Source organism: Equus asinus, chromosome 10, assembly GCF_041296235.1.
Source record: "Equus asinus isolate D_3611 breed Donkey chromosome 10, EquAss-T2T_v2, whole genome shotgun sequence".
In the NCBI taxonomy this organism is placed as follows: domain Eukaryota; kingdom Metazoa; phylum Chordata; class Mammalia; order Perissodactyla; family Equidae; genus Equus; species Equus asinus.
Genome location: NC_091799.1, coordinates 41,344,163 through 41,358,210, shown reverse-complemented (window position 1 = coordinate 41,358,210; position 14,048 = coordinate 41,344,163). Strand labels below are relative to the sequence as shown.

General features: G+C 39.7%; 1 protein-coding gene across 2 annotated transcripts in view; it reads right to left on the bottom strand.

Annotated features, from left to right (window-relative positions):
• The window catches only part of GRIN3A (glutamate ionotropic receptor NMDA type subunit 3A), a 150,769-nt gene that overhangs the window by 50,180 nt on the left and 86,541 nt on the right, over positions 1 to 14,048 (bottom strand). For both annotated transcript variants that reach the window (XM_070519106.1, XM_014842182.3), the window contains exon 4: positions 2,962 to 3,107. In XM_070519106.1, coding sequence (XP_070375207.1) covers positions 2,962 to 3,107 — 146 coding nt within the window. The remainder of the gene's footprint in view (positions 1 to 2,961; positions 3,108 to 14,048) is intronic.

Sequence of the window (14,048 nt, the reverse complement as noted above, 5' to 3'; positions counted from 1 at the left end):
ACATGCATCCATTTAAGAAAGGATTTCCAACCCTCAGGGGGTCCAAACAGCTGTCCAAACAGCTTGGCAAAGAGAACTCTTTTCTATTCCATCTGGGCTTGATCATTCCTCTCTTAGAGCCAAAAATGAGGCTGTTGGAATTCAATACAGAGGAGTGGCCTCTAAACTCAGAGGAGAACATGGGTAAGGCACATCAAAAAAATAAAAGAGAAAGACACGCCTAGACACCTCTAAGATTCATCCTTAGGCAGAAAGTACATCCTTACATGGATGGCTTTGTCTGGGCCACACATAGACACAGATAAGTAGGTCACCTTCCTTCTTGGTACCGACGACCATTGCTTGCTCTTTCTGCTCTCCCAAAAATTGAAATAGCCAATTCAAAGTGCATCCCCTTTTCCAGAGGTATTGGATATAAGTTATAATGAGGCCATGTTTAATTTTAATGGAAATGAGAAGCACCTCTCAGATACACAGCTGTGGGAAGTTCAGAAAGGGTTGGGGATGTGAATTGTTTTCTAGGAGCTGATGATGAGGAACCTTAATGGAATACAGGCAATAAAAAATAAAAATCAAGCTGAAAGATATCTGTCCAATAAAAGTTTGACTGACCCTGTAGCAGAATGTACCTTGGGACCTACATAGCAACAAGTTACCATTTGCCAATACTCCACCAATATTTGTGATAGCAATAGCAATCGAAAAAAATTGGAGTTCAGTTTTTCTAACCAGTAATTCCTGAGGTCCATTCTCAGTGGTTTCCTTAAATAACTACTCCTGATTTTGGACTGCAAAGTGAAGTTAGCTACAACAGGTCTCTATTGCATAGAAAGGCAAAAAGCAATTAGCTCACAGATTCCCATGGAGCCCTGAGTCACTGGTGAGGAAGTGGCCAGTGTGGTCCAGGTATTAGTAGTTTCTAGACTGACTGAATCATTCTTATAGTTGGCAGGACCTCCAGTTGTTTCTCTCATTATAGAATCATGCTGTGTCTTTTTTAGCATTCATTTAATAATACATATACTACCAAAAACAGTCTTAAATAAACATACTAAAATTAATACTTTAACAGGGATTAATTTATTGGAATACTGTCACTTCAGAAACAAGGCTCTAAGTGAGTAGAACTAAGCCCAAGGGAATTTTCATGGGAAAGGGGAGGGACAGGTTTAATATAGGAAACTGACTTGTACAGGCGACTTCAAGGGTTGTGCCCTACAGGCCAGGGCTCTGGGGTGTCATGGGGGTAGCACGAGGACTGTGGTTGCTTGGAGTGGTGGCTAAGAGCATGGGCCATGACTGGGCCAAAAGTGGAGAGAGAAGCCCAGAGAGGAAGTGAAGGGGCATTAACGATAAGCTCTGCCTATATTCCAATTTCACTTCCATCAGTGAGTCACCTGGGGAGCTTGTTAAAATGCAGATTCTGAGATGGGGCCTGAGAGTCTACATTTCTCACAAGCTCCCAGGTGCTAACTTAACATGGACCATTCTTTGAACATCAAGGACCTCCTTTTCTGCTATGGTTCCTAGACTGACTTGCAGCAGCGGTTGGATTCTAAAGACTGGGTTCTATTCCCGACTGCACGACTTGCTAGCTGTATTACCATGGACGAGTAGCTTCTTTTGGGTCTCAGCTTCTTTATCTGTACCTGCTTTTCTAACGATTTCTTCTCTCTAGACTAGAGTGGGGCCAACTCTGAGCATTGGAGTCTTCTCAGGTGAAGCCTCCAGGATAAATGCATCCCTGAGTGCTGAGTGGGGACTACAGCAGCGGCTCTCTCACCATTTTCACAGTACCAGAAGGGCACGGTTTGTCAGCCATTACTAAGTGGGAGCCATTGCTGTCTCTCTGACATCTTATTCTTTCTTTCAGCCATGAATTTGCCTGAAGAGGAGCGGGGAGGCAAAGGAGCACTGAGCTCAGTCAGAGAGGAACTCTAATGTTTTAACGTTTTTGCAAAATTGAAAGTGCCGTTTCATAGTGCTTAAATTGAACATATATAACTTTGCAAATCTGAGAGCACAAGGTTTCCTCTCTAGGTTCTAGTTAAAAGTCCATAAAATTGCTTTTGGAGCCTATTACTACTGCTCTTGAGAAATACAGACTGCTTGAGTCCCATGACGTTATTTATTAATTTCCCTTCTTAAAAAAGAATTTGAAGTGGCAAGTTCTGCGGTCCATTGGGAAGATTATTGTGGTTGGCCATAGAGAAACCAGTCTCCTGATGCTGCACAATTCTAGGAGTTGGAGGTTTGAATGTGTGTCATTGTCCTGAGACCATCAGGCAGGAGGGAGAGGAGTGCTCACCCTCAGGCTGTGGTGCTTATCAGGAGCCATTCATTCCCTTCTCCCAGGCAGACTAGACGAGCAGATCTATAACCACACCACCCTCCTTTGCCTTCAGCTTCACTGAATTACAGCCTCTGATAATCTGCCATGGAAGTGTGATTGCTCTTGATTGCTTCTCATAAATTCTGATGAGGAGGATGCAGGCATGGGAATCACTGCCTTTTATTTCCTTTCTACAGGAAATCTCTAAGATAAATTCTGTTTCCTTGTGGCAGTCCACAGGCTTGGAGATTCACTGTGAGGGAAAGGGTTGCTTTGGGACATTTCATCCTCTGGCCACATTCCTTGAGTGTTTGATCATTTCAGCACCATTGTTTTCTCAAGTGATGTCAAACCAACATTTACTTCCCCCACCATCTGCTACACTAATGACCCCACTGGCACTTTGAGCAAAGCTACTGCCAACTTGGGACTATGCAGGTAACTAGTAATCTAGCTCACATAATTAAATGCACACTATTCCATACTGCCTCCTGGATCTCACACAGTGTGAGCTATTACTGTATATACTGTGGGTATATCTAGCTGTCATTTACAAAAGCCAAAGCACTACATCAGTAGCTGACTTCCCCTTCAGGGAGAACTTTTTGGACCCAAGAGGTCACACTCACTTCAGATACTCTACTCCGTCGGGGGTGGCTGGTACATTGTACCTTCTCATATACTCATGCATCTCTGGGAAGCTTTGCCTCACATAATCTTCAGCACTGCTTTCCCGGACAGTTCCAAAGCGGAAGCCTTGGGAGGGATGATGTAGCTGGGGGGAGAAAAAGAAATGTCTTCAATATAAATTATTCTTAGAATTGTTTTCAAAATTTTCCTTTTCCATCATTCTTTGGAATTTAGTAATGATTTAGAATTTTTCAAACACATGTAGTCATAAATATCTACACAGAAATGTGCAGACATAGGTACATGCTCTTATTTCAACTTTCACATAAGTGTTCTATCTTCAAAAGCAAAAAGACAGAAACAACAAACAGAAAATATAAAATAATTTTCTGCTTCATATTGAGAACCTATCAGAATTCTTTAGAAAATGTATGAGTTGGCATGTAGAATCAGCCTCGTTATTATAAACTTCATAACAGATGAAGTATAAAGTTAAGGTAATAAATTAAAGATCGTGTTCCTCCTTGGTTAGAACTACACAAAGGCCAAGATAAAACTTTGCATCCTGAGATTGAAATATACCTGACCCAAAGCAGTGAATACATCTCTTTAATGTCTATCTGTCTTTTTGCTGTATTATATTTTAAGTATGTTAAATTTATTTTTGGTGTTATTATGAAATGATCTCTTTCCTTTTGACAACTCTATCATCCAGTGCTGAGTCATGCTGTAAATTTGCTTAAATGGAATGAATGGAATGTAAGACAATTAGGAGCAACAGAGGAAAAGGGTAGCTGGAGTAGACCCAGCAAAGTCCTAGTTCTCCAGGATGCAAGACTTCACCGTGAGGATCGGTAGAGCACCAGGAGTTCTCCAGAGGCTCTGCCACAAAGGATGACAAAGACACAGCACGTGAAACATCATTATTCATGAAAGTTGTAGAGGACTGTTAATGTAGACTTAGATTATTTCAAATACAAGAATGAACAGGGATTGGACCATTTTATGAGATTAGTTGAATGTCTTGTAGTCAGCAGTATTTTAGCAATTCTCCTCAATTGTTACGTTAAAGTTTTTGCACTTTTTTATTCTGCTTCATGTTGACATATTTGATATCATTAGTTCTGACCTGAAGCCCCAGGGACAGAAATCCCTGGATAGGCTTCATGGAGTTTATAAAGCTCCTGAAATTGTAGGCAACATTTTATATAAATATATGGTTGTAATTTTCTTCTGTGAGGGAGACAGTACAGACTTTCATTTTTAAAAAATTAGGTTTTCAAGTTGTTTACAACCCCAAAAGGTTAAGAACTCACTGAATAGGGTAACAAGTAACTCATATTTGAAGATGAATTAGTTTTGACACACACTAAAGTTCTAACAATATGACAGTAGTTAAATAAATTATATGGCAATCCTTATAGAATGTTATACAATATAAATCATATTTGCAAACCATATTAAAACAAGGCAAATGCTCGGATGATAAATGAAGAAAAAACTTTTGTACGGCATGGTCAAAATTAAATATGTATATAATTATCTTAAATGCTGTGATCCCCCACATATATCACATTTGTACACACACACACACCTCAGAAGAAAATACATCAAGATGGTAGCAGTGGTTGTCCTATTGGTGGCGAAATTGTGTGTATTTATGTATTTATAGATTGTCTACAGAAACACGCCTCATGTTTATAAGTAGAAAAAACTTTATTTTTTCTATCAGTCAGTAAAATAAATCACTCATTAATTTATTCAACATTAATTGAGAGCCTGCTTTGTACAACTTTCAGAGCTATTGGGGCCACAAAGGTAAATACTTGCAATCATTGCCACAGAGGAATTCACCACCTGGTTGTTTATGAGATTCCTACGGACGCTCCAATGTTGAGTAGGTGATATGAGGTGCCCTTGTGTTTAATGTAATCATTCCATACGCTAAACACATTCTAATGTTTTATACCAGTATAGCCTTAATGAGGCATCAGCGATAATAACAATAGCTAACGTTTATTTTTTGTGGGCCAAAAATGGTGTTCAGTGCTTTACATGCATTATCTTATTTAATCCTCATAACAGCTCCACGAAGAGGGCACTATTATTACTTCCTTTTTAAAGACTATTAAACTGAAGCTCAGAGAATTGAAGTGATGGGCATAAGATCACACAGCTGGAAGTAGTAGGGACTTGATTAGAACTCAGGTCTGTCTGATTTCAAAGCCCATGCTCTTATCGACCACATCATCCTGCCTTCCACCTCATGGCAGCAACTGGAGAGAAATGTTTGCTCAATGAACTCACTAGTCTTTTAAAATATTCTCCTTAGACCCCTTTACCATTCTCACAACAGCAAATTGCAACCTGCTGGCTTGAACAGGGCAAATTTATCAGCATTCGGTCTGTCCAACATCTATTCATTTTTTAAGGCCTAGATCAATACTTTCTATATGAACTCTAGTCTTATCTAGCTTAACCCTCCTATCTAGAACAACAAAAATAATTCACTGCTTATTTATCTGTGCTGATACAGCACCTTGTATCTACCTAATATGTCACCTAGGTGTTTATTAACCATCTTTCCACACTTCTCATGCTTTATCTCCTACGATGCTCCCAAGAAACTTATGAGGTATTTCTATTATCTAATTTTTATAGATGAAGAAGCTAAAGATTAGAAACTTTGTCATTTGCCCAAGGTCATAGAGCAAGTAAATGTTGGACCTGGGATTCAAACCCTCTCTGATCAAAAATAGTGATTTTTTTTTTTGCCATTGAGTTAACATCTGTGCCACTCTTCCTCTATTTTGTATGTGGGATGCTGCCACAGCATGGCTTGATGAGCAGTGTCTAGGTCAATGCCCAGGATTGGGACCCATGAATCCCAGGCCACCAAAGGGGAGCACTTGAACTTGACCACTACATCATGGGGCCGGCCTCTAAAATAAGCTGCTGACCACTGTAGAACACTGCTTCTGATGCTACATCAGAGTGACCCTTGGTCTGGTCCTTACAAAATTTGCTACTTATGTGCCAGGCAGTGAGCTAAGGGCTGTAAACATTTTTAATTCTCATAATAATCCTACAAGGTAGATGTTAATTTCTTATGTTATAGATTAAGAAGCTGAGGTTTGGGTAGTTAAAGTAACAACCAAATTCTCACAGCTAGCAATTAGCAAGATTCAGCCCATGTTCTTTTCCATGATCTGCAGACTTAGCTTCATTCATTTGTGTATCAGTTACTGATTATGACCCTTGTCACCTGACAGGTGCTCTATGAATTTATCGAATTAATTAATTTACCACTATTCTTCCATCGTCTCTTCACCAGTTTAACTTCTGCCTATCCTTCTCCTCTCAGTTCAGACATCATTTCCCTAATTTGCTGTCTGTGCCAGATCCTCCCTTCATAAGCCCTCATATACACATAACTTCCTTCTGTAGGAACTTATCACAGCTGCATTTTTCAAATTTAATTTGTAATAGTTTAATGTCCAGACTCTCAGCTTCTTCATTGACTGGAAGCTCAATGTAAAACATTTAATTAACCATTGTGTTCAAATGCCTCTCATCGTGTGGTTGCTCAATAAAATGCCTGATGAATAACTGATTGATAACTATTCTTTGAACCCAGAGGTGGGTGAGAGCTTAGTCATCCCACTTAGCACAAGAGGGGCTAACAATATAGCTTACAACTCAAGCTTTTGAAACGAACCTTCCTTTTAAGGTGAGAGGATCTCAGTTCAGTAATTAAAACATTTTTATCTTCTATATGAGAAGAATCCCTTTCAGAAGTCCATTTCCTCACACTATGCCGTGGCGAGGACCTATTTCTAGGCAATCTCTGGGCCTCTTCTCTGCTGAGTGCATCAGTACATCATTCCTTCCCCGGACACTGGAAGGAGTTGGGAACCAGCAGATTTAGTCTGAGAATTCCAGTGAGGACTAGTCTTTTGGGTTTTTCCCTTTCCATGATGTTCAGCCACCCTTCATGCATAGGCTCCCACCTCTCCCTCACACGGCTCTAATGCCTGTGAAGGCAACGGTTTTGGGGTTTTGAGCATGGAAAGTTCCTTCAACATTAACATAAATAACCAGACTCCATGGGAGGAAGTATTTTGTTAGCCCAACTGGGACACCACTCTAACTTGGAGATGTTTTACAAACACTGCCACCTCTCTAGTCCAAGCCACCATCATTTCTGCCCTCTGCACTTTCCCTCTCTTCCCCTTAATCCAGTCAGATTGGATCCAGATTTAGAGCCCAAATCTGATGATGCCACTTACTTGCTTAATGGCTATCAATGGCTCCCTATTGCCCTGGGGATAAAGTCGAAACTCCTGATGTGGCCCCTAAGGTTCAGCACGTTCTTGCTCCTGCCTTCTCTCCAGCCTCATCTCCCCACTTTCCCGCTGGCCCTGTAAGCTGTAGCCAGTTCTCTTAGTTCTTCCAACATATATATTTTGCTTGATCAGAACTCTCGCCCAGTCTTCACTGTGCCTGGGATGCTCCTTCTCCTCAAACCTACCTTTCCTTTGTCTAGCTAAGTCTTAAGTGTTGCTTCCTCAGAGAAGACTTCACTGACCCTTTGACTAGATTAGACCACCTGTAACACCCTCCCATTGTGCCCTGCAATTTCATGTAGTATTGATGACACTTGGAATTACTTGTTCAATGTCTGCTTTTCCTATTAGCTTATAAGTTTCCACGAGGGTAGAGCTCATGCCTGTCTCATTCTGAGTGTGGTCATAGGTTCTCAGTAAATGTTAGCTGCTATTACTATCATTATGATCATCATATCATTACTGCAACAAACACAATGCTTGGCACATAGTGGACGCTTGATAAATATTGGTGTAATAAGTAAATCGTCATTATTAACATGAAATTCTCTTAGGTTAGATACATTTCAAATTTGACACTTTTGTCACACTTCGTTGTCTTTCTTTCCCCTTAAAAATTATTTTTTTCCTTTAATTTTTATTCATTCTTTCAAAACAATATATTCTTTTTTATTTCTGTGCATGAGATTCTAGTGGAAAAAAACAATGAGCTACTCAACAGTCACAGAATATTAGAATCAGAAAAGGAATCTAAGAAGCAATTGATACAACCTGATAGACTAGCGTAGTCCATCCTGTGTGTCCATGTGGTGTGTGACGCAAACATCCACGGATGTCAGAAAGCCCGATTAAGGAGGGAGGATAAAGCATACAAAGAGCTAAAGCAGTTGAGCCGTATTACAACTTTCAGCAGGAAGTCTCCGAGAGAAGAAAATTTCTTTACCGTTTCAACTAAATAGTTCACCAGCTCTTCCAATTCTGTTTATATTTGTGTCAACCTCTTCAGGCCTTGGGGAAATATCTAAGGTCAAACTATCTATTTGTATGTGAATTGTTCAGTATTAATAGAACACTGGACTTTACCCAGAGCATCTACGTGAAGAACAATCAGATAGACCTTTCACAGAAAGCAGAAAAGTGGCTCAAAACAAAATGGAAGCAAACGCAAGAAACAATCAAGCTGCTGTGTCCAAGGTAGATGTGATGCTTTAGATTAAAAACAAATCTCAATGTTGAGTATTTTCATTTAAAGTCTACATTTGTATTTATCTGACATTGGTACTTAAATAATAAATAAAATGGAGTCAATAGACCTAGTACAGTGTCCTCTGGAGTTGAGTGGGAAGGGCCATTCTTAACTTGCCCAATGGAAAGGGATATACTAGATATTGAGACCATTGCTCCTCCCCATGACATTATTTTATACACTTAAAACCTATGGACTCTATAACATGAGGTGATCTCAGAGTTTGGAGGGACCTTAAAAGTCACCTACTCTAAGTATCCACTGATAGCTGAATCCTTTATAGCAAAGCTAAATATACCACCTAGAGTTTTTTCAAAATGTAGATTCTGATTCATTAGGTCTAGGTTGGAGCCTGAGGGTCTGCATTTCTAACAAGCTCCCAGTTAATGCTGATACCTCTGTTCATGGACCAGACTTTGAGTAGTAAGACTTAATTTATAACATGACTATTAAGCACCTGTTAAGTGTCTGCTTGAATGTCTCCAGTGACAAGGAAGTCACTCCTCTCGAAGCAAATCTTCTGTATAGGAAGGATGACTTTGTGTCCCAGCCAACCAATCTATCTATTTGAACATGTAATAATAATAGTAATAACAACAATAATAAAATAACAAGTAATGTTTATTATATGCTAATACATTTAAATCTAATGAGATTGCTACTTTTATTATTACATACGAAGAATTGAGATTCTGGGAGATTCAGCACATTGTCTCGGACCAACAGAAAGTGATAAATTAAGATTTGAGTCTGACTCTATCTGACTTGAAGCCATTCCCCTTATCTAGCACCACATTCTGCCTTTATAGTCTGGTGTTATTGTCCAAGTTTTGGCAATAACTTTAAGTAACATATACCTATCTGTGCTACAATTTCAAAATAATTTTGGTTATAATAGATGTGGCCACATAATTTATATTGCAGACTAGGACTCTTGTTAAAAGGGAACACTATTGATTATTACAGAGGAACAATAGACACTAGGACTGTCCCTAGCAAACAAGAACGTGTGTTCACTGAGTTATTATTTATGCTCTGAACATGAGAATACAGAAAAATGAGACTGGAAATAATATTTCTGAACCCTACCCAGTGTATTTCTAATGTGAATTACTGAGTACATTTTCTGTTGCAATTCTTTTTTCCTTGTTGTTCCTAGTTTCTTCTACAGAAGCTAGGTTTTCCATTTCAATGTAAGCATTTTACTGCCTCTCTCTTCATTTTCAGTCAGAAGCCCTCTATGTTAGGTCAGCTAATCACTGGTCAACCACATTTTTTGACATTATGTTTGATTTATATGAGCTTTAGCCCAGGTCCTTCTGACAACTTGAGTCACTGTATCACATCCCTTGGATAGATGAGGGGTCAGCAAACTATGACCCATGTGCCAAATCCAGCCTGCCACCTGTTTTGTAAATCAAGTTTTACTGGAATACAGCTATGCCCATCATTAACGTATTGTCTATGACTGCTTTTGCACAACAGTAGAGTTGACTAGGTGCGAAAAGACTATATGGTTTCACAAAGCCTGAAGTATTTACTATCTGACCCAAAAGAAAATGTTTGCCAGCCCCTGGTGTAGACAATATTGGTCTATCTCCTTGACTCTCATATTTCAAATTTTCCTCTCTATTCTAAAATCCCATCTGTCACTTAAGAGATGCCATCTTTGGAGGTGAATGAACAGAGGCAGGTTTGATAAATCTCAGCAGGCTTCCTGGCACTGTGCAGATTTAGGCTTTAAGACGATGACACATCTCATTTCTAGCTGCGTGGAGTATCAATCCCTCAATGAGAGGCCCCGACTACTACAGTCCTTTGTTTCTTTCTAGTACCAGTAACAGGAATGCTCCGGTTCCAAGTCTCAAATTGGAGCATTAGTATGATGTGTGGACTAATTTTAAATTTAATTTTAAATCCCAGGGGCAGGTGCCATTGCAGCTGCCTTCACAGGCTTGAGGTTATGAGAAATGGCTAGTGACACACATACTTACTCTATCTGAGTTATTTTCCATTCCATCCTCTTCTTTGCCACTTTCCTCCCTTTCTCGTCTTTTCGGTGCACACTTTGTGTACTTGCCATCTCACCAAAGCTGGAGTCATTTATTATTTCTATATTATTTCTTCCATTATTTTAATAATGGTAATAGTCAACACTTATTGGATGTCTCCTTCATTCCAGGCACTGTGTCAAGATCTTAAATGCATCACTATATTTAATCCTCACAGCATCCTTTTGTTGTACGTATAATCATTATCTCCGTTTTAAAGATGGAGAACTGAAGCTTAAAGCTGTTAAGCAACTTGCCCAAGGCCACACAACTGGAAAGTGGCAGATTAAGGAACTGAATCCAGAAACCTCAGGGCTGGTACTATTAATCTCTAGTTTATACTGCCTTCAGGAAAGATTCTTCTGCTTTGAGAAGCTGTAGATAAGATGGGCTTTCCTCAAACCTATGGTCAATTTAATCCAAACAACTAGTGCCAGCTTAAAGAAATAAGACAAAGAGCCCATATCCCTTGGGTTTTTAAACAAGGTGTTGATCATAGTTATAGCAACAGCAGAAAAACAGCAACATTTGAACTGTGCTATTTACAAAACTCATTCTTGCATATTATTCCAATCACAAAACAAGCAGTCTGAATGGTGTCTGTGTTCTATTCATAAAAGCTAAAAAAATAAGCGAGATGGATTGACCAAGCTTCTTAAAACAAGCACATTCACCCTGTATCCCCTGTGAGGCTCAAACACCTGTGCTCCATATGTAGTAGTCTTGGGGGTGGCTGTAGGGGGACTGAGCCCTGCTCCTTCCTCCCTTGTCAGCGTCACCACATCTTCACACACATCTCTGATGTCACGCTGCCCATCGTAGTGCTTATTTTTTCCACTCTATTTATGTTACAGGTGGGGGCTAGGGACTGAACTTGAAGAGAGATGTCAAGGCTGGGAAGGCTGTAAAAATATGGAGTCCAAGCTAGAAAAAAGACGAGTAGCAGGAGGAGATGCTACAGATCGTTTAGTCTGTTCATTTATTTTTATAGATAATAATACAGGTAGCTTCCATTTATCAAGCACTCCCCATGTGTCAAGCATTGTGCTAAAACCTTAACATGGATTATGTAATTTAAGCCTCATAACACCCTATGAGCTATTTATCGTCATCTCCAACTTTCACACAAGAAACTAAGGGTTGCATTTAATTAATGTGCCCAAGATCACTCGGCCAATAAGCATACAGGAGGGTTCTGAACGTAGTTGGACTCCAGTCTTTGTACCTGAACTTTCCACAGTGCTGTTTCCTGATCTATACAAAAAGGAGATTTAGGCGCACAATGAGAAAAGCTAAGAAGGGACTTACTCCAGGTCACACAAATAATGCAAAGGTGAGCTTGAAAAACTCTAACTCAGGCCCAGATATAATCCTGTTCAATGTATAATCCCCTCCCCAAATGAATATGGCTGATAAAAATAACTGTTCCTTCTTTCTCCTTTTTAGTATGCTATATTCAACAACACTTCCCATCTACTATTTATGAAACTATAAGTTTCCAGTCTTTATTTCCTTCTCTAAAAAATAATTTGCTGAACTAAATTTGCCCTGCAACATCCATGAAATGGCACTGCAGTCCTCAGTTACTAGGCTTCTGGAAGCCCTTGGATTCTTCCTGTCTCACATTTAGTAATATAAGGGTGGGGTCTATCACCATGGTCTTTATAGCATCTAGCCTTTAGATACTATAGAGACCAAAGCAAAGATTTATAGGATTTCTACAGGGGAATGATCGCTATTCTGCTGCAAATGTTCTATCTGTGTCTTTGTGTTCTGTTCCCTTTCTTTCACTAAGTCATTTTGTTTTGCTTCATCTCTGACCCTGGCCTCAATGTATTCTATTCATCTCAGCAGGATATCCTTTTCAGTTCACTGAGACCCTTCCAACTGTCTTATTCAAAAGCCCCTTCAAAACTCACTTTATTTTGAGGAATCTTGTAGAGCTAAATCCGTTTCTCCCTTATATGTCAGACTAATTATTTCACCACTGGTATTACTAACACTGCTGGTGTTTCCAAATGAAAAAGTATGGAATGATAATAATCACAATGATGGTGGTGATGATGATGATGGTGGTGGTGATGACGATGATGGTGATGATGATGATATAGCTCACCCTATGCCAGGCATTGTTTAAATGCTGTAGACATATTAACTTTTTAAATCCTTACAACAGTCTCATGAGGCTAAGTCTGTCATTATATCCATTTTATAGATGAGGATCCTGAGGCAGAGAGCAACTAACTAACTTGTCTAAGCTTAGGGAGCTAGTAAATGACAGGACTGGGCAGCCAGTGTGGCTCCATGGTTTATGCTCTTGACCGCTATAGTACACAGTACAAAAGTTTTCATCTTTATCAGCTATTCCCTTAACTTCTATGAGGCGCAGTTCCCTTATCTGCAAAATGGCTAATTGAAAGAGTTCAGCCATTGTTCATGTAGCCCAAGAGCCAACCACAGGAGCTTAATCAGCCCCTAACAATCTGTTAATGCTAGCAGCCATCATTGATTGTGCTGATTGGGTGCATGGCTCTCCATATTCATCATCTCATCTCAGCATACCTATACCCATCTGAGGCAGGTTCTTTAATAACTCCAGTTCACAGATGGAGGAAATGAAGCTCAGAGACATGAAATACCTTTCCCTAGGCTCTTCAGCCCATGCTGTTGGAGTCAGTCATTACACACACTAATCAACTGACTCTAGAACCCAACTACAGGTAAGATAATGTCTTACTGGGTTTCTCAAAGGTAATTATGGTCATAATGCAATTACTTTAGAACCGTAGTCCCTCTAAAGATGTGATTCCACTCTAGGTGGCAGAATTGGGGTTTGAACCAGGTAAGCTGAGGCCAGAACCGATGCCTCTTACAGAAAACGGGAAGATTCCTTTAAGCCCAATGACATCAGAATAACCCTGGCTTTTTGTTTATATAATTGACTTGCTATCCAGCCAAACTTCAAGGTGAAAAACGACCTGTGGACCGTGGAACTCAAACTACTCACTTGAGTCATTGCCCATCACCAGCAGTACTGTACTCTGCAGACTGAGCAGGCAGCAAAGTCCTTGCCGAACCTAGAGTCAGCACTTCTGGGCTGATTAAATGCAAATGAATGAAAACAACTATAAATCCAGTCTAGTGATGTAAGCTCTTTGGCACAACTCTACTCAAATCCTTACGGCATAGGAACTTGTTTTAATGCCAGTTTTTAATCATATAACTCAGAAGAATTAAATATTAAAGCATGTCCAATTTGGCATTTATTTAGGGTGGGTTCGGTGCAAAAGTACGGGAGGAGGTTTAGCCTTAAGGTTGGTAACTGACAGCATGGACCCTAGGAAACCAGCCTCTTACAGAGGCTGCTAAGCAAAACATCCAACAGACAGAAAGACAGACAAACTACTGAAAAACAGTAAGAAGAGAAAACCTTTCCTTTTGCA